This window comes from Callithrix jacchus, chromosome 22 (assembly GCF_049354715.1).
Source record: "Callithrix jacchus isolate 240 chromosome 22, calJac240_pri, whole genome shotgun sequence".
Taxonomy (NCBI): domain Eukaryota; kingdom Metazoa; phylum Chordata; class Mammalia; order Primates; family Cebidae; genus Callithrix; species Callithrix jacchus.
In genome coordinates, this window is record NC_133523.1 from 31,901,984 (window position 1) to 31,926,905 (window position 24,922).

General features: G+C 58.1%; 2 protein-coding genes across 8 annotated transcripts; one reads left to right on the forward strand and one right to left on the reverse strand.

Annotated features, from left to right (window-relative positions):
* Window positions 1-46: 46 nt before the first annotated feature.
* On the forward strand, window positions 47-21,069 carry KMT2B (lysine methyltransferase 2B). Of its 4 annotated transcripts, none has more exons than XM_035286409.3 (37): window positions 47-420; window positions 1,495-1,567; window positions 1,810-3,833; window positions 4,349-4,489; window positions 4,592-4,742; window positions 4,992-5,271; window positions 5,449-5,504; window positions 5,724-5,999; window positions 6,616-6,710; window positions 6,970-7,068; window positions 7,199-7,312; window positions 7,454-7,600; window positions 7,699-7,794; window positions 8,216-8,333; window positions 9,106-9,219; window positions 9,385-9,569; window positions 9,645-9,734; window positions 9,828-9,932; window positions 10,044-10,117; window positions 10,719-10,834; window positions 10,931-11,022; window positions 11,104-11,241; window positions 11,911-12,069; window positions 12,301-12,421; window positions 12,497-12,575; window positions 12,666-12,826; window positions 13,806-14,033; window positions 14,113-15,406; window positions 15,495-15,584; window positions 15,661-15,770; window positions 18,893-19,030; window positions 19,112-19,186; window positions 19,286-19,463; window positions 19,834-19,941; window positions 20,055-20,138; window positions 20,257-20,386; window positions 20,476-21,069. In XM_035286409.3, exons 1-37 carry the CDS (start codon window positions 58-60, stop codon window positions 20,749-20,751), a joined length of 8,178 nt encoding a protein of 2,725 aa, XP_035142300.3. In that variant the 5' UTR covers window positions 47-57; the 3' UTR covers window positions 20,752-21,069. The 4 variants fall into 4 exon arrangements, 3 of the variants coding, with proteins under 3 accessions (XP_035142300.3, XP_035142301.3, XP_054106280.2); XM_035286410.3 differs by having other exon boundaries at window positions 4,376-4,489; XM_054250305.2 differs by having other exon boundaries at window positions 1,876-3,833.
* Window positions 20,992-24,844, reverse strand: IGFLR1 (IGF like family receptor 1). 4 transcript variants are annotated; one of them, XM_054250310.2, is made up of 6 exons: window positions 24,660-24,844; window positions 24,181-24,252; window positions 23,212-23,416; window positions 22,565-22,749; window positions 21,894-22,263; window positions 20,992-21,807 (listed from the first exon to the last, which is right to left on the reverse strand). In XM_054250310.2, the coding sequence occupies exons 3-6, from the start codon at window positions 23,366-23,368 to the stop codon at window positions 21,482-21,484; spliced, it is 1,038 nt and encodes a 345-aa protein (XP_054106285.1). In that variant the 5' UTR covers window positions 23,369-23,416; window positions 24,181-24,252; window positions 24,660-24,844; the 3' UTR covers window positions 20,992-21,481. The 4 variants fall into 4 exon arrangements, with proteins under 4 accessions (XP_054106285.1, XP_017823261.3, XP_054106286.1 ...); XM_017967772.5 differs by lacking the exon at window positions 24,181-24,252; XM_054250311.2 differs by having other exon boundaries at window positions 21,894-21,953; window positions 23,212-24,252.
* Window positions 24,845-24,922: the final 78 nt, after the last annotated feature.

Here is a 24,922-nt window from a genome sequence, read left to right on the forward strand (position 1 = left end):
CCCCTGCGCACGGGCCGCCCCTCCCCCCGCCTCCCCGGGCCCTCTCACGGTGCCAAGATGGCGGCGGCGGCGGGCGGCGGCAGTTGCCCCGGGCCTGGCTCCGCGCGGGGCCGCTTCCCAGGCCGGCCGCGGGGCGCCGGCGGGGGCGGGGGCCGCGGCGGACGGGGCAACGGAGCCGAAAGAGTGCGGGTAGCTCTGCGGCGCGGCGGTGGCGCGACGGGGCCGGGCGGAGCCGAGCCTGGGGAGGACACGGCCCTGCTCCGTTTGCTGGGGCTCCGCCGGGGCCTGCGCCGGCTCCGCCGCCTGTGGGCCGGCCCGCGGGTCCAGCGGGGCCGGGGCCGGGGTCGGGGCCGGGGCTGGGGCTCGAGCCGGGGCTGCTTGCTGGAAGAGGAGAGCAGTGACGGGGAATCCGACGAGGAGGTGAGGCGGTCGGAGGCGTCCCCCGCGCCGGGTGGGGCGGAGGCCGGGGCTTCCAGGGGTCTGGGTTGCCCCGGGGGCGGTGTGGGCAGGCCGGGTTCTCAGGGTTCCTTCGGAGGGACGAGGCACGGAGGGAGGGAGGCTGCATGCAGCTTCCGGGGGAAAGGGCCTCTGGAAGTGGGTAGAGAAGCCCCGGCTGCAGCCGGGCACTCGCGCCCGATGCCGGTCCTGTTGAAGTGTCTTGGGCCGATGCTTTTCGGCAGCTGGCAAAGCTAGGGCAGTGGGGGTTTGGGCGAGGAGGCAGTGGGTACTGCATCTCCAGCCAGTGGTGGTTGACAGCAGCAGCGTGGCCTTGGCGAACGGACTGGAGCTGTCTGGGCTCTTACCTGTGGGCCGCCCCGCCGGGCCTCGCAACCTCTTGGTTTCTCCAGGGCCCACTTCCTCTTGGCATCTCAGGTGGAGTGGCGGAGGGCATCCTCTTGGGGCTCGGGTTGAACAGGAGTGGGATGAAGGCCAGGACTGGGACTGGGCACTCTGGCAGGTCAGAGCTCAGCTCAGGATTTCTCCCCAGCCTTTCAGAACAGGCAGGAAGGTGGGGGTTTCGTTACCCAAGACGGTTAATAACCACCTGAGGGCTCTCAGTGGAGCCTGTGCGAAAGGCATCTGATGCTCTCCCTGCCCCTCCACTTGCGGACCCCTGTTCCCAATTTAATTCAGAAAGAAGTTGTGCCCCAACAGGCTGTCTGTGGAGGTCCCGCTTTGGCCTGAGTTGGAATATGAGTTAGGGGCCTGCTGCCTTCCCAGAGGAGACCCTGTCTTCTCTCCTGGGCCAGTGAACCATGGCTTTGGCTGTGCTGGTCCGGCATTGGGGAATCGGGGTTGGAAATACCTAGCGCCTGCAGCCCTAGGGAGAGACCCTGTCCTCTACTTCCCTTGACCTTTGAGCCTTTTTCAATCTTTTAAAATAAGAATGGGTATGCTAAGTGGGAACTGGGGATATTCCTTGATACCTGAGGTGGACTGGGGCTTTGGCACTGACTGCTGTTTCTCCCCTCCACCCCTGGTCCCCTAAATCAGGAGTTTCAGGGTTTTCATTCAGATGAAGATGTGGCCCCCAGTTCCCTGCGCTCTGCGCTCCGATCCCAGCGAGGTGAGTGACGGGGGAACTCCACCTCTGTAGCGTCACAGGAATTTATCCTCGCCCTTCATGTCAGCTCTTCCCTGTTCAGCTAGTCTCTGTCAGTTGCCGAGTGTGTTCTGTGTTCAGAGTCCAAGCTAGGCTGGGCAGTGGGGGAAACACACAAGCAAGACTTAGTCCCTGCCCTCTTGGAGCGCCTTCCTTGGTCTGCAGGGCCGGCTTGATCCATCTCCCCACACCTATTCTCCTTTTAGGTCGAGCGCCCCGAGGTCGGGGTCGCAAGCATAAGACGACCCCCCTTCCTCCTCCTCGCCTAGCAGATGTGGCTCCTACCCCCCCAAAGACCCCTGCCCGGAAACGGGGTGAGGAAGGCACAGAACGGATGGTGCAGGCACTGACTGAACTTCTCCGGCGGGCCCAGGCACCCCCAGCACCCCGGAACCGGACGTGTGAGCCCTCCACCCCCCGCCGGTCTCGGGGACGGCCCCCAGGAAGGCCAGCAGGCCCCTGCAGGAGGAAGCAACAAGCAGTAATGTTGGCAGAAGCAGCTGTGACAATCCCCAAACCTGAGCCCCCACCTCCTGTGGTTCCAGTGAAACACCAGACTGGCAGCTGGAAGTGCAAGGAGGGGCCTGGCCCAGGACCTGGTACCCCCAAGCGTGGAGGACAGTCAGGCCGTGGAGGCCGTGGAGGCAGGGGCCGAGGCCGAGGTGGGCTCCCCTTTGTGATCAAGTTTGTTTCAAGGGCCAAAAAAGTGAAGATGGGACAATTGTCCTTGGGACTTGAATCGGGTCAGGGTCAAGGTCAACATGAGGAAAGTTGGCAGGATGCCCCCCAAAGAAGAGTTGGATCTGGACAGGGAGGGAGCCCATGCTGGAAAAAGCAGGAGCAGAAGCTGGATGATGAGAAAGAGGAGAAGAAAGAAGAGGAAAAAGACGAGGAGGGAAAAGAGAAGGAAGAAAGAGCTGTAGCTGGGGAGATGATGCCAGCCATGGACAGGGAAGAGGCAAAGCTGCCACCGCCACCTCCAACTCCTCCAGCCCCTTCACCTCCTCCACCCCTCCCACCCCCCTTGTTATCTCCTCTACCCGCACCCCAACTCTGCCCTCCACCACCACCCTCAGTGTCCCCACCACCCCTGCCATCCCCTCCACAGCCTCCTCCCCAAGAGGAGCAGGAAGAATCCCCTCCTCCTGTGGTCCCAGCTACCTGCTCCAGGAAGAGAGGCCGGCCTCCCCTGACTCCCAGCCAGCGGGCGGAGCGGGAAGCTGCTCGGGCAGGGCCAGAGGGCACCTCTCCTCCCACTCCAACCCCCAGCACCGCCACAGGAGGCCCTCCAGAGGACAGTCCCACTGTGGCCCCCAAAAGCACCACCTTCCTGAAGAATATCCGGCAGTTTATTATGCCGGTGGTGAGTGCCCGCTCCTCCCGTATCATCAAGACACCCCGGCGATTTATGGATGAAGACCCTCCCAAACCTCTAAAGGTGGAGGTCTCACCTGTCTTGCGACCTCCTATCGCCACCTCCCCACTTGCTCCCCAGGAACCAGCACCAGCCCCCTCTCCACCACGTGCCCCAACTCCTCCATCTACCCCAGTCCCTCTCCCTGAGAAGAGACGGTCCATCCTAAGGGAACCCACATTTCGCTGGACCTCACTGACCCAGGAGCTGCCCCCTCCTCCCCCAGCCCCCCCACCTGCCCCGGTCCCTTCCCCACCCCCTGTTCCTGCCACCTCCTCCCGGAGGCCCCTACTCCTTCGGGCTCCTCAGTTTACCCCAAGCGAAGCCCACCTGAAGATCTACGAATCGGTGCTTACTCCTCCTCCTCTTGGGGCTCCTGAAGCCCCTGAGCCAGAGCCTCCTCCCGCTGATGACTCTCCGGCTGAGCCTGAGCCTCGGGCAGTGGGCCGAACCAACCACCTCAGCCTGCCTCGATTCGTCCCTGTGGTCACCACTCCTGTTAAGGCCGAGGTGTCCCCTCATGGGGCCCCAGCTCTAAGCAATGGGCCACAACCTCAGGCTCAGCTACTGCAGCCCCTGCAGGCCTTGCAAACCCAGCTCCTGCCCCAGGCACTACCGCCACCGCAGCCACAGCTGCAGCCACCACCATCACCACAGCAGATACCTCCCCTGGAAAAAGCTCGCATTTCTGGCCTGAGTTCTTTGCCGCTGTCTGGGGTAGAGGAGAAAATGTTCAGCCTCCTCAAGAGAGCCAAAGTACAGCTATTCAAGATTGACCAGCAGCAGCAGCAGCAGAAGGTGGCAGCTTCCATGCCGGTGAGTATGGTGCCTGGGCCCAGCTGCACACCCATCCACCCAGCCTCCATTGTCTGCAGCTCCCTAACCTCCCACCTCCCTGGACACTTTCCAGCATTGTGGGGAACCCTCAGAACCAGCCTTTCCCTGATCCCCCACCTTCCTGTGTTCCTCCCAGCCCTAATCCTTCCCTGTGCTAGTCCCCTATCCCTATCTTATTACTTTTTTTTTGAGATGGAATCTTGCTCTGTTGTTCAGGCTAGAGTGCAATGGTGCACTCTAGCCTTGGCTCACTGCAACCTTCACCTCCCAGGGTTCAAGCAATTCTCCTGCCTCAGTAGCTGGGACTGTAGGCTCCCGCCACCACACCCAGCAGATTTTTGTATTTTTAGGAGAGATGGGGTTTTTCCATATTGGCAAGGCTGATCTCTAACTTCTGATCTTGTGATCTTCCTGCCTTGGCCTCCCAAAGTGCTGGAATTACAGGCATGAGCCACCATGCCCTGCCCCCGTCCCTATCTTTCTTCACAATCCAGCCCCTGACCCTGTTCATTCCCTGCCAGCTGAGCCCTGGAGGGCAGATGGAGGAGGTGGTTGGGGCTGTCAAGCAGATCTCTGACAGAGGCCCCATCCGGTCAGAAGATGAGTCGATGGAAGCTAAGAGAGAGCGGCCCTCGGTATGCATCGGGACGAGGGCCCTGAAGAAGGCTGGCAGGAGGAGCGGGGCTGTGGGAGCACAAGCAGCAGCTGCCCACACACATTCCCGATTTCTCTCCCAGGGTCCCGAGTCCCCTGTGCAAGGTCCCCGCATTAAACATGTCTGCCGTCATGCTGCTGTGGCCCTGGGTCAGGCCCGGGCCATGGTGCCTGAAGATGTCCCTCGCCTCAGTGCCCTCCCTCTTCGGGATCGGCAGGACCTCGCCACAGAGGGTAGGTGGGGAGCCTGGACAGCCATGTCAGGTTTGGGGATGACTCCACACTTGGGTGACATGCACCAAGAGCCTAGGAGAGAGGGAGCCAAGTCAGGCCCTGGGGGTTAGGCGGCAAGTGGGTTGGTAGGACCTATAGCAGCTTCGTTTGGGAGCACTAGGAACTTGTTGCTGTAAGAAAGCAGGGAAGTGAGGTAGAAGGCCTGGTGGCTTTATGGCTCCGTGCCCTCCTCCTTGCCTGTTGCTATAGATACATCGTCGGCGTCTGAGACTGAGAGTGTCCCATCACGGTCCCAGCGGGGAAAGGTGGAGGCAGCAGGCCCTGGGGGAGACTCAGAGCCCACAGGATCTACAGGGACCCTGGCCCACACACCCCGGCGCTCGCTGCCCTCCCATCACGGCAAGAAGATGCGGATGGCTCGGTGTGGACACTGTCGGGGCTGCCTACGTGTACAGGACTGTGGGTCCTGTGTCAACTGCCTAGACAAGCCCAAATTTGGGGGCCCCAACACCAAGAAGCAGTGCTGTGTGTGAGTAGCTGGGCGTGGCTTCGTTCCCCTGCTTGTCGATGTCGGTCCTCTAGGCTTCCTACCTCGCTCCTCTTCTGCCTGGCCAGAGCAGTGGGGTTGGCATCCTTGTGGAGAGCTTCCTCTCTTCCCCTAGACCACCAGTCCCCTACCCTGGTGACGTGCTGCTCCCCTCCCCAGATACCGGAAGTGTGACAAAATAGAGGCTCGGAAGATGGAACGACTGGCTAAAAAAGGTGATGAACTTTAAGGAGCATTTCTTCTCAAAACCATGTGCTGTGGAGGGAGCTGTGTTTCTTTGCCCTCCTCCCTTGCAGCTCACCTTCTTTGTCTTTTCCGTCATGTGCTTTCACAGCTCCCGCGTTCATTCCCTGCCCTGCTTCTTTCTGGCTTCTCTCCCAGTGTCCCATGTCCCTGGCTGCGCTCAAATCCTACTAAGTCCCCTGTTCCCGCAGGCCGGACGATAGTGAAGACGCTGTTGCCCTGGGATTCCGATGAATCTCCTGAGGCCTCCCCTGGTCCTCCAGGCCCACGCCGGGGGGCGGGAGCTGGGGGGCCCCGGGAGGAGGTGGTGGCCCCCCCAGGGCCCGAGGAGCAGGACTCCCTCCTGCAGCGCAAGTCAGCCCGGCGCTGCGTCAAACAGCGACCCTCCTATGATATCTTCGAGGACTCGGATGACTCAGAGCCCGGGGGCCCCCCTGCTCCTCGGCGTCGGACCCCCCGAGAAAATGGTGCGAATTCTCAATGTTCTCTCTTGATCGTTTATCTAGTCCTATGTCTCTTGGGTGGAAGGGACAAGGCACCCAGACCCAGGGCTGTGTCAGTCTGATAGAGAAGGTGGCTGAGGGCAGAGGAGGCAGTTTTTAGGTGGACATAGGGAACTGGCCTATGAGGTTCTCAGTGAGCCTAATTAGAGAGACTTGAAGAGTCATTCTAGGTCTGGTGCAGTGGCTCACATTTGTAATCCCAGCACTTTTGGGAGGCCAAAGTGGGAGGATCACTTGAGCCCAGGAATTCAAGACCAGCCTAGACAACATAGTGGAACCCTGTCTCTATTAAAGCAAAAGTTAGTGGTACGTGGTGGCATGCATCTGTGGTCTCAGTTACTCAGGAGGCTGAGGCAGGAGGATCGTCTGAGTCTGGGAGTTCAAGGCTGCTGTGGGCTGTGGGTCACACCACTGCATTCCAGTCTGGGCAACTGTGAGACCCTGTCTCAAACAAGAAAAAGAGTCGTCCTGGCAGGTCTTGGTTAGTTAAAGAAGGCCCTGGGAATCCAGGTAACATTTGGGGTTGTAGAAGAGGGCTGTGGAAGGGGAGGGACCTCACTGCACATTGTGTCCTGCCTAGAGCTGCCACTGCCAGAACCTGAGGAGCAGAGCCGGCCCCGCAAACCCACCCTGCAGCCTGTGTTGCAGCTCAAGGCCCGAAGGCGCCTGGACAAGGTCAGCACGGCCCGCTCCGAGAGCCCCTTCCCTCCAGGAGCTACCTGGCAAGTCAGAGTGACAGGCACACCTGAGTGTCATGGTGTGTCCACACAAGAGGACAGGCCCTGAGGGATGAGGCGGGCCTTGCCTGTCTGGAAAGCGAAGTGGGGTCTGGATCAGGGTCTGGGTCTAGTAGGCTGGGGGAAGGGAAGTAAAGAGAAGAGTCTGCAGCATGGCCAGGCTGGCAGCTCTGAACTCCCCCACCCTTCCTCCCTAGGATGCTTTGGCCCCTGGTCCCTTTGCTTCTTTTCCCAATGGCTGGACTGGAAAGCAGAAGTCTCCTGATGGTGTGCACCGTGTCCGTGTGGATTTTAAGGTATGGCATTGAGTGGGGCGGGTCGCTGGGCCTCTGGTTGGAAGAACCTTGTTGACTGTGCCAGAGAGGCCAGGTGGGTCTGACTTGTGTGCCTGGCTGCCCTCTGATCCTGCGTCCTCTCTTCCCCTAGGAAGATTGTGATTTAGAGAACGTGTGGCTGATGGGGGGCCTGAGTGTGCTCACCTCTGTGCCAGGGGGCCCCCCGATGGTGTGCTTGCTGTGTGCCAGCAAAGGACTGCACGAGGTTAGATCTTGTTTCTTCACAGACCCCCAGATCTCTGTTGGCCATCATGGTCTGATTCCATGGGCCTTCTCAGCTGTCTCATCCCCTGGCCCTCAGGCCTCATGCTATACCCATGGTTCACTTCCCCCTCCCTATCCCCAGCTGGTATTCTGCCAAGTCTGCTGTGACCCTTTCCACCCATTTTGCCTGGAGGAGGCCGAGCGGCCCCTGCCCCAGCATCACGACACCTGGTGCTGCCGTCGATGCAAGTTCTGCCATGTCTGTGGACGCAAAGGCCGAGGATCCAAGGTTTGGGCCCGGGGGGCCAGATGGGATGGGTGGAGGCCTGAAGGTGAGGGCATCCCTGTGCCAGCAGGTTTTGCTATCTCTGTCTCCACATCCAACAGCACCTCCTGGAGTGTGAGCGCTGCCGCCATGCTTACCACCCCGCCTGCCTGGGGCCCAGCTACCCAACCCGGGCCACGCGCAAACGGCGCCACTGGGTGAGAGATGAGGTCCACCCCTTGCCTTGGTTCTAATTAATATCACCACTACCCTCAAACTTGCTCTAGGCTGGGGCTCTCAGGAAGAGAGGGGGTTTTGGGATCCTCTTGAGAATTTGATTGGTAACATTTTCTCTTCAATAATTTCACGTAGATCAGATTTACTTTCAGAATTTGTATGGAGTAGCTTTAGGAGCTTATGAATCTCATGTTCCCTGGGCTCAGAATCCCCTGCTCTAGTCCAGTGTCCACTGCTACACTCCTCCTGTTGCTCCTCCGTGTCTGTTCTGCGTGTCTCTTCTCCTCTTACTCGTCCTTCCTTGTTTGCTTCCTGCATACCCCCACCTCCTCCTTGCCCATCTCCCACTCACTGCTCCAGCCCAGTGGCTGGCTTTCCCCTAACATCGCCCTGTTCCCCTAGATCTGTTCAGCCTGTGTGCGCTGTAAGAGCTGTGGGGCGACTCCAGGCAAGAACTGGGACGTCGAGTGGTCTGGAGATTACAGCCTCTGCCCCAGGTGCACCCAGCTCTATGAGAAAGGTGGGGACCGGGCAGGGGAACTGGACACTGGGGGCCATGGGGAAATGGCCAAGCTCCTCGACAGGCCTTAGCATAGACCCTCTCTCCTCATGGCTTTCCACCTTCTAGCTATGGGACTGTCTGTTCAGTTCAGGGAACTCTTCCACAGAAGTCCATCCAGGATGTAAAACAGGGATGCATAGCCTCTCTGAGGATGGTAGGCCTGGGACCCTATCATCTTAATGTCTGAGGTACTTCCTGGAGCCTCATATCTTCACCAAGGGGTTTGGAAGCATTCAGGCAGCACATTAGCAAGGCCTTGTGTTCCGCCAAGTTTGAAGAGGCCTCATCCTAGGGCTGAGCACAGTGGCTCATGCCTGTAATCCTAGCACTTTGGAAGGCCGAGCCAGGTGGATCATATGAGGTCAGGAATTCAAGATCAGCCAATGTGGTGGAACCCCATCTGTAGTAAAAATACAAAAAGTTTACCAGGCATGGTGGCGGGTACCTGTAATACCAGCTACTCAGGAGGCTGAGGTAGGAAAATCGCCTGAACCCAGGAGGCAGAATTTGCAGTGAGCCAAGATCTTGCCACTGCAAGACTCTGTCTCAAAAAAAAAAAAAAAAAAAAACAAAGAGGCCTCATCTTCAAGTAGCTTTTAGGGACTGGTAGAGACCCAAGGCGGGATCATAATGGAGGCAGCTAAGGTACAGCTAATCCCTGAACAGAGCCACTCAGGGCTAGGTGGGAACCCCAGCACCTCTGACTCGTCCTTCTCTTCCCTTCCTCCAGGAAACTACTGCCCGATCTGCACACGCTGCTATGAAGACAATGACTACGAGAGCAAGATGATGCAATGCGCACAGTGCGACCACTGGGTGCATGCCAAGTGCGAGGGGCTCTCAGGTGAGTCAGCGAAGCACTGGGGCTGCAGCCTCAAGCTTGTGGGGACCCCTACCCCACCACAGGCCCCAAGAGGACAAGTGGGCTAAGGGTCCTGCTGGCCTAGGGGCCTCTGGGAGCCCTCACATCCTCTGAAACCACTTTCCCTATCCCACCTGGCTATCCTAGATGAAGACTACGAGATCCTTTCAGGACTGCCAGACTCGGTGCTGTACACCTGCGGACCATGTGCTGGGGCGGTCCAGCCCCGCTGGCGAGAGGCCCTGAGTGGGGCCCTCCAGGGGGGCCTGCGCCAGGTGCTCCAGGGCCTGCTGAGCTCCAAGGTGGCGGGCCCACTGCTGCTGTGCACCCAGGTCTGGAGGGCCCGGGAGGCAGGATAGGGCGGGGCCAGGTCCAGCCCCAGCCCTGCTGACTTCCCCGCTTTGCAGTGTGGGCCGGATGGGAAGCAGCTGCACCCAGGACCCTGCGGCCTGCAAGCTATAAGTCAGCGCTTCGAGGACGGCCACTACAAGTCTGTGGTGAGTGGGACACTGGGAGGAACAGGTGGGTGCCAGGAGGAGAGGACTGGGGTTGCGCAGAGGTGGCTCAGCCCCTGACAAACCCCCTTACAGCACAGCTTTATGGAGGACATGGTGGGCATTCTCATGAGGCACTCGGAGGAGGGAGAGACCCCAGAACGCCGGGCTGGAGGCCAGATGAAGGGACTCCTGCTGAAGGTGGGCTCTTCCAGGGACACCCATGGGGTGGGAAGTGGGCCCTTCAGACCCTGCTTCTGCCAGCTCTCCTGGGGAAGGTGGCTCTTCTCACCCTGTTAATCTACTCCGCAGCTGCTAGAATCTGCGTTCGGCTGGTTCGACGCCCATGATCCCAAGTACTGGCGACGGAGTACCCGGCTGCCAAAGTGAGCAAGGCTGGGTGGCTAGCAGGAGGGGGCCAGGGAGTTAGGGCAAGGCCAGGGCATGCAGGGGCCACGTGGGCTGAGAAGAGATGAGCAGAGGTGGGGTTTGGAGTGGAGTTTATGGGAGGGTGGTGGAACCCGGGTGAGATTCCCTGGTGGTTCTGGACTAGCAGAGCTTTGTTTCTGCTTTGCACAGGGCAGTGTTGGGGACAAAGCAGTGAGCAAGTCAGATTGGGCTCTGCTTAAAGAGCTCATTGTGGACCAGGCAGGCACTGAAGACCCAGATGGTCAGAGCAGTGATGGAGAATACCAGGGGGCAGTGGGGGCCTGGAGAGGGCACCTGCTGGAGCCAAGGCATCAGGGAAGGCTTCCTGAAAGAGGTGACATTGGAGCAGAGCTGAGGAGGAGGAGTATTCCAGGCATGAGGAGCAGTGTTTCATGTCCAAGGTGGCACAAGAGGGCCTGGCTTATTTGACAGACTGAGAGAAATTCCACGTGGAGAGAGAGCAGTGGGTGTCATGGCGAGTTCAGGCTGGTTTGTGGGCGGGTGCCCGTCCAGCTGCCCTTGTTGGGCACGTCAGCTGCTAACCCTGCCTCTCCACAGCGGAGTCCTTCCCAATGCGGTATTGCCCCCATCCCTGGACCATGTCTATGCGCAGTGGAGACAACAGGAACCAGAGACCCCAGAGTCAGGACAGCCTCCTGGGGATCCCTCAGCAGGTACTGGGAAGTTGAGGGCAGGAGCCCAAGACCCCTGCATTGGTGGCCAGGCTCTGGGTCCTGATTCTTAGACCTTCCTTCCCACTTCCTCTCCAGCATTCCAGGGCAAGGATCCTGCTGCCTTCTCACACCTAGAAGACCCCCGTCAGTGTGCACTCTGCCTCAAATATGGGGATGCTGACTCCAAGGTGAGGGCTGCTCTCTGACACACCAGGTTGTGGGGCCTGGTCCCTGGACCTTCCCATCATGCCACTCCCCTTCTGCCCCAGGAAGCAGGGCGGCTCCTGTACATTGGTCAGAACGAGTGGACACACGTCAACTGTGCCATCTGGTCGGCAGAAGTCTTTGAGGAGAATGACGGCTCCCTCAAGAATGTGCATGCTGCTGTGGCCCGAGGGAGGCAGATGGTGAGGGCACGGGCCCAGAGAGGTGGGCAGCCCTCCAGCTCTCAGGGAGGCCTCCTCCAGTGCAGACAGCTCCTACTTCACATTCCCTACCTGGCATCCTTTTGCTGCCAGGCTGAGGTCTCTTGATTGCCCTGGGATGTTGGTGCTGATGGCAGCTTCTTCCTATGTAGGCCCTCTGGCTATAATCTGGGCCTGAAGCATGGGAGTCTAAAAGTGAGAAGCATGCCCGTTGATTAAGCCTGGCCTGCATGCTTTCTATGCTAGGTGGCATTGAGCCTCTCACTATATCCCCATGAGGTTAGAATTCCCCGCTCCTCAGAGTGGCACCTGGGCCAGGTACAGAGAGGCCCTAAGCACTCTTAGGAGTTGGGGTGGTAGAGATTCCCTCTGTGGAGGTAGCTGTGAGGATGAGAGTAACATAACCTCTGCCTAAGAACAGTGTGACAAAGATGGTCAGTGCCATTAGCAAGCAATAGGCGTTGTCATTCTCACTTCAAAGAATCAGAGTTTTGTGTACACCTGGGCCTGGATGTGGTTGGGGAGAGGCTGCACCTGGTGAGAGCCTTTGCCATGCCAGGTGCCAGGCTAGACAGACCCAGGCAGACTCAATGACAGTGGTGCCTGGCACCTGGCCCTGGCTTCTCCCCTGAGCCACCCTCCCCTATGCAGCGCTGTGAGCTCTGCCTGAAGCCTGGTGCCACGGTGGGCTGCTGCCTGTCCTCCTGCCTCAGCAACTTCCACTTCATGTGTGCCCGGGCCAGCTACTGCATCTTCCAAGATGACAAGAAAGTCTTTTGCCAGAAGCACACTGACCTCTTAGATGGCAAGGTGGGCCAGAACTTCGGGGCACACAGCTCCTTCCTGTCCTCTCTTCCTATTCACTCAGGGACCCCCGTGACCCCCAGGCCTGGCCCTGCCCCCTCTCAGTGTCTCCTAGTCTGTTTTCCAGCGGCCTTTAGGCCAAGCCCCTGACTGCTCAGATCTCACCTATAGATTTATCCCAGGCATCCCCCTTCCCCCACCAATCCAGCCACCCCACTTTATCACCCCCTCTCCCAGGAGATTGTGAACCCTGATGGTTTTGATGTTCTGCGCCGAGTCTATGTGGACTTTGAGGGCATCAACTTCAAGCGGAAGTTCTTGACGGGGCTTGAACCTGACGCCATCAACGTGCTCATTGGTAAGCTGCTTGCTCTCCTCCCCGTCTTCCTGCCCTGGCCTGCCTGCCTCTCCTGACCTCCACTTTGCATCACAGGCTCCATTCGCATTGACTCCCTGGGTACTCTGTCTGATCTCTCGGACTGCGAGGGACGGCTCTTCCCCATTGGCTACCAGTGAGCAGTCGGGGTGTTCGGTGGGGCCAGGGGGCTCCACAGCTGGATTCCACTTCCCAAGCATCTTAACCCTCTTATCCCACATTCCAGGTGCTCCCGTCTGTACTGGAGTACGGTTGATGCTCGGAGGCGCTGCTGGTATCGGTGCCGAATTCTGGAGTATCGGCCATGGGGGCCAAGGGAAGAGCCTGCTCACCTGGAGGCCGCAGAGGAGAACCAGACCATTGTTCACAGCCCCGCCCCTTCCTCAGGTGTGGCCTTGGCTCTGTCTTCTTCCTGAATGCCGCTCTCCCTAAAAAAACCCCACAGATCCCTGTTCCCCGCTCCCCTTTGGAAAGTCCAGGAGCCTTGTTCTTGCTTCAGTTGCTGTAATGTATCAGCAACTTGCTTACTGCTGTGCCTTACATGCCAGGGGCTTTGCCTGCCTTTTCATGATAAGTGAGGAGGGGAGAGAGGCTTTTGGATGACTGCAGGGAGAAGAATGCTACAGCTCCCTAACTTCGGGCTCTGTTCTCACGTAATGCCCCCCAGCGTTGCCATACTGCACCTCTAGGGAACAGTGGCTGAACACGGTAACATGGTGGGGAGCTGGAATTGGAACTGGATCTGCTCGGCTCCCAAACCAGCCCCCTTAGAGCCACACTGGCAGTGGGATGTAGCTGAGAGCTGGATGGCAGAGCAAAGAATGGGCTTGGAGATGAGGGAGAGCTGGTTGTGGCAGAGCAGGAGGCAGAAGAGATTTGGATGGTAGGAAGGGCTTTATTCCAGGTTGGAGCAAGACAAGAAGTGAACAGAGGAGGTGGGTATACCCATCCCGGCTGGAAACCAGGGAGTGTTGAGAGGATGAGGGAGATCAGTTTGCAGAGATTGGGTGGAGCCAGGTAATGGAGAGCCTCCGGGCCGGGGCGGGGCAGGGACGTCTGATGTGGCAGGGATGCGCCAGGCAGGTAAGAAAGTGGTAGGACTGGCCATGCTGGAGAGAGGGCCGTGGTGTGCAAAGCCTGCAGCAGAGGCAGAAAGAAGATGGCAAAGGACAAGGGCCCTGGCCCAGTTGTGTGCAGGTTTTGCTAACTCCACGGTGGGCTTGGCCTAGGTTGTCACTGGAAACCGAGGTCTGTTGTGACTGGGTCAGGGTCAGGGGCCTGAGAGGCACTGTGGCTCAGGAGGAGGGCATGGGCAGGCTTTGGCACAGAGCCCCTGCCACCCCAATGCTGTTTCTTGCCTCTTCAGAGCCCCCAGGTGGTGAGGACCCACCACCAGACACAGATGTCCTTGTCCCCGGAGCTCCTGAGCACCACTCGCCCATTCAGAACCTGGACACCCCACTGCGACCAGATTCAAGCAGTGCCCCTCCTTTAGCCCCCCGTTCCTTCTCGGGGGCTCGAATCAAAGTGCCCAACTACTCGCCATCCCGGAGGCCCTTGGGGGGTGTCTCCTTTGGCCCCCTGCCCTCCCCTGGTGAGCACCGGGCATGTGGGGGTTGGGGGTGGAGCCAGGGAGGTAGGAGCTGTTGGTGATACTGACTCTCCCCCCACAGGAAGTCCATCTTCACTGACCCACCACATCCCCACAGTGGGAGACCCGGACTTCCCAGCTCCCCCCAGACGCTCCCGTCGTCCCAGTCCTTTGGCTCCCAGGCTGCCTCCATCACGGCGGCCCTCCCCTCCTCTCAAAACCTCCCCTCAGCTCAGGGTGCCCCCTCCTACCTCAGTCGTCACGGCCCTCACACCTACCTCAGGGGAGCTGGCTCCCCCTGTCCCAGCCCCATCTCCACCACCCCCTGAAGACCTGGGCCCAGACTTCGAGGACATGGAGGTGGTATCAGGACTGAGTGCTGCTGACCTGGACTTCGCGGCCAGCCTGCTGGGGACTGAGCCCTTCCAGGAAGAGATTGTAGCCGCTGGGGCCATGGGGAGCAGCCATGGGGTCCCAGGGGACAGCTCCGAAGAGGAGGCCAGCCCCACCTCCCGATATATCCACTTTCCTGTGACTGTGGTGTCTGGCCCTGGTCTAGCCCCCGGTGCCCACCCTGGAGTTCCCCGAATTGAACAGCTGGACGGCGTGGATGATGGCACTGACAGTGAGGCTGAGGCAGTACAGCAGCCTCGGGGCCAGGGCACTCCTCCTTCGGGGCCAGGAGTAGGCCGGGCAGGGGTCCTCGGGGCTGCAGGGGACAGAGCCCGGCCTCCTGAGGACCTGCCATCGGAAATTGTGGATTTTGTATTGAAGAACCTAGGGGGGCCTGGTGAGGGAGGTGCTGGCCCCAGAGAGGAGTCACTCCCACCAGCGCCTCCCTTGGCTAATGGCAGCCAGCCCCCCCAGGGCCTGCCTGCCAGCCCAGCTGATCCCACTCGCACATTTGCCTGGCTCCCAGGGGCCCCAGGGGTCCGGGTGTTAAGTCTTGGCCCTACCCCTGAGCCCCCCAAACCCGCCACATCCAAAATCATCCTTGTCAACAAGTTGGGGCAAGTATTTGTGAAGATGACCGGGGAGGGTGAACCTGTCCCACCCCCAGTGAAGCAGCCACCCTTGCCCCCCACCATTCCCCCAACAGCCCCCACCTCCTGGACTCTGCCCCCAGGCCCCCTGCTCAGCGTGTTGCCCGTGGTTGGGGTAGTCCGCCCTGCCCCGCCCCCACCACCCCCTCCCTTGACACTGGTGCTGAGCAGTGGGCCTGCCAGCCCACCCCGCCAGGCCATCCGCGTCAAGAGGGTTTCCACCTTCTCCGGCCGATCCCCACCAGCACCTCCTCCATACAAAGCCCCCCGGCTGGATGAAGATGGAGATGCCTCAGAGGACACCCCCCAGGTTCCGGGACTTGGCAGTGGCGGGTAAGTGCGGGTGCTAAGGCTGACAGAGCAGTCCAGGGGACGAATGGGTGGGAGATGCAGCTTATTCTTCTCGGGCTCGCCCTCCCAGGTTTAGCCGCGTGAGGATGAAAACCCCTACAGTGCGTGGGGTCCTTGATCTGGATCGGCCTGGGGAGCCCGCTGGGGAAGAAAGCCCTGGGTGAGTGGCCAGGCCCCTCTTCCTGGAGGGTCTGGGACTTCTGTCCTTCCCCTTCCTGACAGGTCTCTTCTCGTAGGCCCCTCCAGGAACGGTCCCCTTTGCTGCCACTTCTGGAAGGTGGTCCTCCCCAGGTCCCTGATGGTCCCCCAGACCTGCTGCTTGAGTCCCAGTGGCACCACTATTCAGGTAGGGCCTGCCTTGCCCTTTCTCTTCCTGCTTGCCTGTGTTTGGCTCAGTTGGGTGACTCACAGATGCAGAATCAGTCCTTTTTGAAAACCAGTATATACTCCTGGGGGCCAAGCCTGAGGCTTGGTGCTAGAGTTAGAGATGGCCTTGAGGAGCCTCTGGCCTTCTGGGAGAAACAGACATGGAAATGACATTTTAGCTCTATGTGGGATCCTCTTAAGAGGCTTTGTCCAGCATGGCCAAGAGCTCAGGGGAGGGCCTTAGAGCCTAGCCTGCCAGGGGCTGAGAGCTTCCTAGAGTAGCCAGTGGTGAAGTTCTAGGATCATTCAGAGGATGCAGCCCACCTAGCACCCAGATAAGGGCCAGGGACAGTGGGAAGATCAGAAGAGTGGTGTCCCAGAGGCCCAGGGAAGGGAGTCGCCACAGTCCCAGCTGCCACAGAGATTGCCAGGCCTGTGGAGTCTAGGGTTTGTGTCCGGTGAGAGCAGGTGGCATGGGGTGGGGTGTAGTGTCGGAGTCCAGAATGGAGACCATGGTTGAGGAAGGCAAAACAGCCCAGGCACCTGGTTAGTGTTCAGCTAAGAATTGGGAGGGGGAGTTGGATGGAGGTGCTTAGTGTGAGGGCCAAGACAGCAGAGCCATGGATGGCGGGGAAGGGCTGGCTGGGATGGAAAAGGTGGGAGGAGGCTGGGTGGCTGGTTTTGAACTGGTTACCTCTGAGGTGAAGGAGAGGTGGGGAGGCAGATGTTTATGCAGACACTGTAATGCGCAGGGTGGGAGGAGCTTGGAGGAGGATTGGCTGATGGACTCCTCGAAGCTGGCGGTGGAGTTCTCTGTTGGTCCCTGAGGGCAGTTGTGGGGATAATGGTTGCAGCCAGGTAAGCTAGTGTTTGAGCAGCCTGAAGCTGGGATTTTTTGGGATTCGGCCCAATCCTGTCCAGATGTTTGGATTTTCTCATGACACAGAGCTCAGTTGCTGAGCAGGAAAGTGGACGTGGATTGAGACTGCTTAACTCAGAGGCTGCTTATGTCTCAGAGATGGCATAAGAATATGGCAGTGGCCTTGGAAGGTCCCTGTCCTCAAGGACTAGACCACATTTTGGTGGGGGACACAGATGTTAGTTAGCCAGGGCAGGTTAGAGCAGGCAGTGAGAAAGCAAGCATTGAGAGCGCCTGCCAGGGCCCTGTGGTCAGTCCTGCCGTATTCGGGAAACACTGGAGATGAGGGGCAGGGACACAGGGAAGAAGTTGTCAGAGGTGGACTCTGGGGCACTGAGGCCTGGAGAGAGTGGGAGTCACATGGCAGGAGTGTGCTTTAGAGTCTCCCTTGGGCGGGGGAGGTGCGGTAGGGTGGCCCAGAGAGGTGACGTGGGGAGAATGTGGCCATGCAGGTCTTGCCTCTCCTAAACCTGTTCCACTCAAGATTTTGTGCCCCTACTCCCCAGCGGTCAGTCCCCAGCCCACACCTGCTTGAGCAGCAGCATTTGGTGTAGCAGGTCCCTCCCACCTTGAAGTACCGTTTTCCTTAGCTTCCAGAGCTGCTCCTGTTCTCACCTCTGGTCCTGCTGCCTTGCCCACAGATGTTAATCTAGATGTGTCCCAGGGCTCTGGCCTTGACTTCTCTATACACTCACTCCCAGGGGCTCCCTTCCAGCTTGGTGGCTGTCATTCCATCTGTGTTCTGATTATCTCCATATTGCTTTCTGCAGCCTAGACCCTGTCCCTGAACTGTGGCCTCCTCTAGCCTGTCCTGCTGCTTGCCCATCATCTCCACTAGCAGGTTGCAGGGGGTGGTTTCTAAGAGGCCTCTCAAAGTCAGCATGTCCCAAACTAAGCCCTCCACCCACATGCCAAACCCATTCTTTTGCTGAGACAGACATCGCTCTCTCAGTTTGTGGCAGTTTATCCTTTCAGGTATTCAGGCTCAGAGTTGTCCCGACCCCCAACCCCCTTCCTCACATCCACATCTGCTGCATCAGCACGTCCTGTCTGCTCTGTTTAATCTGTTAACCCTTGAGAAATCCCCTAAACAGCTCATAACATACAGTGTACTTGGCTCTGTGCATGTGAGCCTATATAATAATACATTTGTAGCTGGGCACAGTGGCTCATGCCTGTAATCCCAGCTCTTTGGGAGGCCAAGGTGGGCAGATCACCTGAGGTCAGGAGTTTGAGACCAGCCTGGTCAACATGGTGAAACTCCGTCTGTACTAAAAATACAAAAATTAGCTGGATATAGTAGTGGGTGCCTGTAATCCCAGCTACTCTGGAGGCTGAGGCAGGAGAATCGCTTGAACCTGAGAGGCAGAGGTTGCAGTGAGCCGAGATTGCGCCATCACATTTCAGCCTGGGCGACAGAACGAGACTCTGATAATAATAATTTTAATGTATTTGTAATAGTTACAGAAATTTGGTGCATCTAAAAAAAAAAAAAACATGCAAAATATAATTCTCTCTTTTTATTTATTTTTTTTTTTTTTGAGACGGAGTCTCGCTCTGTCACCCAGGCTGGAATGCAGGGCGCAACCTTGGCTCACCACAACCTCTGCCTCCCAGGTTCAAGCGATTGTCCTGCCTCAACCTCCTGAGTAGCTGAGATTACAGGCGTGCACCACCACGCCTGGCTAATTTTTCTTGTATTTTTAGTAGACATGGGCTTTCACCATATTGGCCGGGCTGGTCTCAAACTCCTGACCTTGTGATCTACCTGCCTCAGCCTCCTAGGGTGCTGAGATTACAGGCATGAGCCACTGCACCTGGCGATTCTCCAGTATTTTAAATTTTGTGTGAGAAACAGAATAATGACAGGTAGATGGGATTTATGGTACACTGGGTTTGAGTGAGCCATAGGCGTGTCCTGCCAAAAGGCCCCAAGCCTCCGTGGAATGCTCTTGTACCCAAGAAGTCCTGCAGAAGAGGAACTGTAGCCTCTTGAGGGGAAGAAATGTCCATTCTGCAGCGCTCACGGGGTGGTAACTGGAGCAGTAGGAGGGCCATTAGACCCCAGTATCTGTCTGCACCTAGGAGTGGAGAGAGTGGTGTCTACTGGGAACGCAGTGGGGCTCGGGGGCTTTTGAGTCTGGAAAGGGTGATCCTCACTCCAAACTGCTTCTTGGGACCAGGTGAGGCTTCGAGCTCTGAGGAAGAGCCTCCATCCCCAGAGGATAAAGAGAACCAGGCCCCGAAACGGACTGGCCCACATCTGCGCTTCGAGATCAGCAGTGAGGATGGGTTCAGCGTGGAAGCAGAGAGCTTGGAGGGTGAGTAGGGGGTGCAGTGGCAGGAGGGAGAGTGTCCATAAAACACCATCCTGACTCAGCCCTAGCCTGCTCTCTCCCCAGGGGCATGGAGAACTTTGATCGAGAAAGTGCAAGAGGCCCGAGGGCATGCCCGGCTCAGACATCTCTCCTTTAGTGGTAAGGGGTGTGCCCAAAGCGGGCTGGGGGCTGGATGTCTCCCCCGAGGGCAAGATGGGCCCTCCACATGACAGATGTGTCCTCAACATCTCCCTTCAGGAATGAGTGGGGCAAGGCTCCTGGGCATCCACCACGATGCTGTCATCTTCCTGGCCGAGCAGCTCCCTGGGGCCCAGCGCTGCCAGCACTATAAGTTTCGTTACCACCAGCAGGGAGAGGGCCAGGAGGAGCCACCCCTGAATCCCCACGGGGCTGCTCGGGCAGAGGTCTATCTCCGGTGAGAGGTCTGGGGTGTGATGCCTGGGTCAGGGTGCCCTATGAGAGCTCTTGAGGGTGGGAGTTAACTGTTTAGAGGTTGGAAACTGAGGCCTGGGGAGGAGACACTAGGTCACTTCAAATTATTTCTAGAGTTGGCCAGGCTCAGTGGTTCACGCCAGTAATCCCAGCACTTTGGGAGGCCAAAGTGGGAGGATCACATGAACCAAGGAGTTTGACACCAGTGTGGGCTATAGGACAAAACCCCATCTCTCAAATACAATTTTTAAAAAGTTATTTCTAGAGCTGACATCAGAAGAATGAACCCCACCCATTTCCCCTTTAGCTGTGTCTTCAATAGTGTATTCCTCCCTCCCCACTCCCACCTGCAGGAAGTGCACCTTTGACATGTTCAACTTCCTGGCCTCCCAGCACCGGGTGCTCCCTGAGGGGGCCACCTGTGACGAGGAAGAGGATGAGGTGCAGCTCAGGTCAACCAGGTATGGGGTGTGAGATGGGAGGCAGGTGGTGGTCTGGAAGGGTCCTAGAGAGTGAGCAGGGGTGAGAGAGGTCATTCTGAGCACCAGCCTGGGTGACTGCTGTCCCTCACCAGACGTGCCACCAGCCTGGAGCTACCCATGGCCATGCGCTTTCGTCACCTTAAGAAGACTTCCAAAGAGGCTGTGGGTGTCTACAGGTGAGTGGGGTTGGGGGGGAGGATGCCCCTGGGTGGACTGACAGGTGCACTGGGTTACAGGTGTTGTCTGGTTTCTGTCTCCCTCCCCACTGAGTTCCCCGTTTGTCCTGCTTTGCAGATCAGCCATTCACGGGCGAGGCCTGTTCTGTAAGCGAAACATCGACGCGGGCGAGATGGTCATTGAGTACTCCGGCATTGTCATCCGCTCGGTGCTGACCGACAAGCGGGAGAAGTTCTATGATGGGAAGGTGGGCTCCCAGTGGCAGTGGGAAAGCGGTGGGTGAAGCGGGCTGGCCCTCGGGGACAGAGCACCTGATCCCCCGCCTGATCCCTGCAGGGCATCGGGTGCTACATGTTCCGAATGGATGACTTTGACGTCGTGGATGCCACAATGCATGGTAATGCCGCCCGCTTCATCAACCACTCCTGTGAGCCCAACTGCTTCTCTCGAGTCATCCACGTGGAGGGCCAGAAACACATCGTCATCTTCGCCCTGCGCCGCATCCTTCGTGGTGAGGAGCTCACCTACGACTACAAGTTCCCCATCGAGGATGCCAGCAACAAACTGCCCTGCAACTGTGGCGCCAAGCGCTGCCGTCGGTTCCTTAACTGAGGCCGTGGCCGCCCACCACGACCCCTCACACCTGCTGCCGTCGCTGCCATCTTGCCCCTAGCCTGGGGGCTCCCTAGCCCCTCCTAGAGCATCTCACCCTCACCCTCATGCTCAGGGTGGATGTGGGCATGCAGGCGGCAAGGGCCCCGCCTCCACCCCTCCAGCCCACCCAGCAATCGCCCCCTTTCTGCCCTGGGGGCCCAGGATGTAGATATTGTACAAAGGTTTCTAAATCCCTTCTTTTCTATGCACTTTTTTATTTAAGAGGTGGGGTCCCAGGTGGGAACCCCCCCACAATAAAGTCTGTCAATGTTTGGAGAGGTGGTCTTCCCATTTGTAGGGTGTAGGGGCAGGTAGGAACCCACTTCTCCACACCCACCCATTGTGAGCCAAGGAATTTCAGCCTCAACAGGTAGTGAGAGGCCATCATGCAGAATTAGAAGTCAGTCATGGGGTCTGCTACAGCTTCAAAACAACACATCACAGCAAGTGCCTGTAGCAGGGCTGTTTCTCAGAGGGGATTCTGGTGGCCCAGGGGCACCTGGGCTAAGCCTTCCCACATGTGGCCCTGTGTGTATGTTGGAATGGGCCCTTGTAGGGCAAAGAGCAATGAGGGTATCTGTTGAGTCTTTGCCCAGTTAGGATTGTACTTCAGGAAGTACTTCAGTGCTAATTGTATGCTGGGACTAGTAGTCAGCAAGGTGGAGTGTTAAGCCCAGTGAACCCCAGATCAGCCAAGCTTGGACAGCACCTGCAATGCATCTGCCCTGCCTAGCTGGGCAAGGTGTGTGCTAAGCTGGCCCAGAGAGGCAGAGGGCTCCCTTGCCACCACCATCTCAATCAGAGCCCGCAGTGGCGAGCGACTCGGCCTCAGGGAGTAGGCAAAGGTAGACCAGGCAGCAGGCAGCCCATATCTTGCAGCCAGGTGTCGAGTAGTGCCATGGGCCATGCCCCCACCTGGCCCAGGTTCAGGGTCCAGCAGTACAATCAGCTCTTCCAGCACCTCCAGCTCATCCAGGAGGCGAGACAGGGGCTGTGACACCAGACTGGGCAGTTCTGGGAGAGAGAGGGGAAGGGTAAAGGGGAGGAAGGACATCCAGTCCACCTTCCCCTGCCCTCCCCGGGGCTCTTCCCGGACCAACCCCTGCTCAGGAGTGGAAGTAGAGAAACCTCCTTCCATGTGTCCCCCGTCTCCAGGGCGCCTGGGGAGCACAAATTCGAGGGCATGTTGGTGTTGGGGACTTCGCAGACCAAGCCAGGATAAGGATAGGGGTCCGCTTTCCCCTTGGGCCAGCAGAGGTGCCAGAGCAGAGCAAACAGGATCGCTGTCACCACCAAGGTCAGGAGCAGGACCAGAACCAAGAACGGGATGAAACTCGGCAAGGTCTGCCCAGGGACGGGCTCAGGGGTCCTCGAAGCAATGGAACTTGCTGGTGAGGTGCGCTCCTGGAAGCTAGAGGCGCCTGGGTTTCCAGGTGTGAGGGGGCAGTGCCCCTTGGCAGGGACCGGCCTCTGGGGATAAGGGGTTGGAGTAAAGCAGGAGGCCACACTCCACTCCAGCCCCCTCCCAAACCGCCCATACTCATCAAACCCTTTGATGGGGCTACAGCCCATCTGATGTGATACCTGATAAGGTAGTTGGGTCCCGCAAGGCCCAATTACCTTAACCTAGGACCTCCCAACCCCTGCAGGCCAGCCACCTCCTTATACCACGGCCCCACCCCTTACCCCTTATGTGGGGCTACACCCGCTCCCTAGATCAGGGCCCCCATCTCCAGCACGCCCTTGCCCAGCCGGGAGTCCCATCTGCAACCTCTCTGCAGCGCCACAGGGTTCTGCCCCCGCCCGCGGCGTGAGTGGGGATCGTGGCTCCGCCGCCGCAGGGGCTACATAGCTCGGCGCCGTCGGGGTTGCACCGCCCAGGAGGACACTCTCGGAACGCACGCTTTATGATATCGCCGTGGTCATTGAGCCCGCAGTTTTCCTCGAACTCGTAGTCTAGCGGGAAAGCTGTGCTCCAGTGTGGTCCGCCTAACCCCACCCTGCGCAGGCAACACCCTCTCCTTCGCCCAATCCCGCAGAGCTCCGCCCCCTTACGGCACTCCCAGCCTATCAGCGTGCGCCCCGCTCCTGTCACTTTTTTCCCGGATCTCCTCTTCATCCCCCTCCAGCTCTGCACCAAGTTCCGCCCACGCCCAGTTTATCTACATAAAGCTCACCCTTTCTACGAGCCCTATCCTGCCAGTCTCTCCAGCCATATCCCTTCGCTGTTGCCCTACGGTAGCCCGCACTATCCCTTCTGCATAAGCTCGGCCCGTCATCCCTATCTGATCTGTATAGGGCCCAATGCTTCGATCCCTAAGCAAGCCTCTCTGGCCCGTAGCCCACAGACCTTGTCCCTTCCCCGCTCCCGATTACCTGCGAGCTCCGCCCAAGCAAGGCTGGGTGTTGGATTCTCACCTGGGCAGGGGGGCGGCCCGAAGCGCTGCAGGCAGACGCTGCAGCACTTGTTGTCTGGGTTCCAGTATTCAAGGCGGCCGCAGTACTGGGAGGCTTCTGGAGGTGGTGCCAGGGCCAGAAGCAGCAAGGCCGTCAAGAGGCGTAGTCCAGGCCCCATCTGGGGGGCCGTGATAGCGGGACTTCCAAACACAGCGCCTCTGCCACACTTTGCCGGGGAAACCGGGCCGAAGAAAGGACACGGTGATGTGGGGGAACAGAATTCCCACGCTCCTTCGGAAGCCTGTAATCTATTCCCCAACTCAGCCGGTTATCAGAAAAGCCAAGGCCACAAGGGGTCTAAGAAAGTGGGCTGCGGGATCTAGATTGCAAGAATGCATATCCCACCTCTGCCATGTCCTCACCTACCCACCGTCCCTTTCCCATACCTAAATGAGACAATAATAGCATCTGTCTCATAGGGTTATCATGGAGAATTAGAACCGTTATTAGAAGTAAAACAGAGGCTGGGTGCGGCGGCTCACACCTGTAATCCCAACACTTTGAGAAGCCAAGACATGTGGATCACTTGAGCCCAGGAGTTTGAAATCAGCCTGGACAACCAAATGAAACCTCGTCTCTACAAAAAACAAAAAGCACTTTACCAAGTGCAGTGCTTCATGCCTATAGTCCCTGCTACTAGGGAGGCCAAGGTGGGAGGATTGCTTGAGTCACCGATTCCAGACCAGCCTAGGGAAGACCTTATCTCTAAAACCAAAACCAAAAAAAAATGGCCCAGCGCAGTGGCTCATGCCTGTAATCCCAACACTTTGGGAGGCTGAGGCAGGTGGATCCCCTAAGATCGGTAGTTCAAAACCAGCCTAGCCAACATGGCAAAGCACCATCTCTACTAAAAATACATTAGCTGGGTGTGGTGGCAGGTGCCTGTAATCCCAGATACTTAGGAGACTGAGGCAGGAGAATTGCTTGAACCTAGGAGGTGGAGGTTGCAGTGGACCTGGATTGTGCCATTGCATTCCAGCCTGATCAGCAAGAGTGAAACTCCTTAAAAAAAAAACAAAAAAAAAACAACTAAGTTTACAAAAGTTCTGGAGGAAGGAAAAAAAAAAACTAAAGTGCTTAGAATAGCATCTGACATGTAGTAAACTCATTTGTCAGGCATTACTAACTCCCATCTCAATTCGGCAGGCAACAGAGGAGCCAGCCCATGCCCAGTTTATCTACATAAAGCCCACCCTTTCCACATGGTCCCTATCCCACCTCTCCAGCCAAATCCCTTCTCTGTTGCCCTATGGTAGCCCACCCTATCCCTTTCTGCACAGGCTCTGCCTGCCATCCCTATCTGATCTGCGTAAGGCCCACCACTTCGATCCCTAAGCAAGCCTCTCTGGCCAGTAGTCATCAGACCACCCCTTACTGGCTGGAGACCACCTCCCAGCACCTCACCTCACCTTTGAATCCTAATCTCCTCGGGGCTAGGACTCCTCCCAGGCGCCACAACCAGATCTCTCCCCCTTGAAGAAGTCTCAGATGGAAAGTGCTAAGGTTTTCAGCACAAAGGTGTCCCCCTAACAATACTGTTAGGGTCCCGGGTCCCAAGATGGATGTTCCAAGTTCCTCAGCTGAAGCTGTGGCCGGAACCCCAATATCGTTTCCCCTTTTCGTCACATGTGTGGGTGGAAGGAAATGTCAATTCGCTTGCTGTGGTTTCACA

Excerpts from the sequence above, each read along its gene's own strand:
- IGFLR1 (XM_054250309.2), bottom strand. The coding sequence starts at position 22,912 with ATGAAGAGGAGATCCGGGAAAAAAGTGACAGGAGCGGGGCGCACGCTG. Across the intron at positions 22,264-22,564 it reads CCCTGTGGCGCTGCAGAGAG|AGGCCGGTCCCTGCCAAGGG; the intron begins GTTGCAGATGGG and ends CCTTATCCCCAG. Across the intron at positions 21,808-21,893 it reads ACTTCCACTCCTGAGCAGGG|AACTGCCCAGTCTGGTGTCA; the intron begins GTTGGTCCGGGA and ends TCTCTCTCCCAG.
- KMT2B (XM_035286409.3), top strand. The coding sequence starts at position 58 with ATGGCGGCGGCGGCGGGCGGCGGCAGTTGCCCCGGGCCTGGCTCCGCG. Across the intron at positions 10,118-10,718 it reads CGGAGTACCCGGCTGCCAAA|CGGAGTCCTTCCCAATGCGG; the intron begins GTGAGCAAGGCT and ends GCCTCTCCACAG. Across the intron at positions 15,407-15,494 it reads CCGGGACTTGGCAGTGGCGG|GTTTAGCCGCGTGAGGATGA; the intron begins GTAAGTGCGGGT and ends TCGCCCTCCCAG.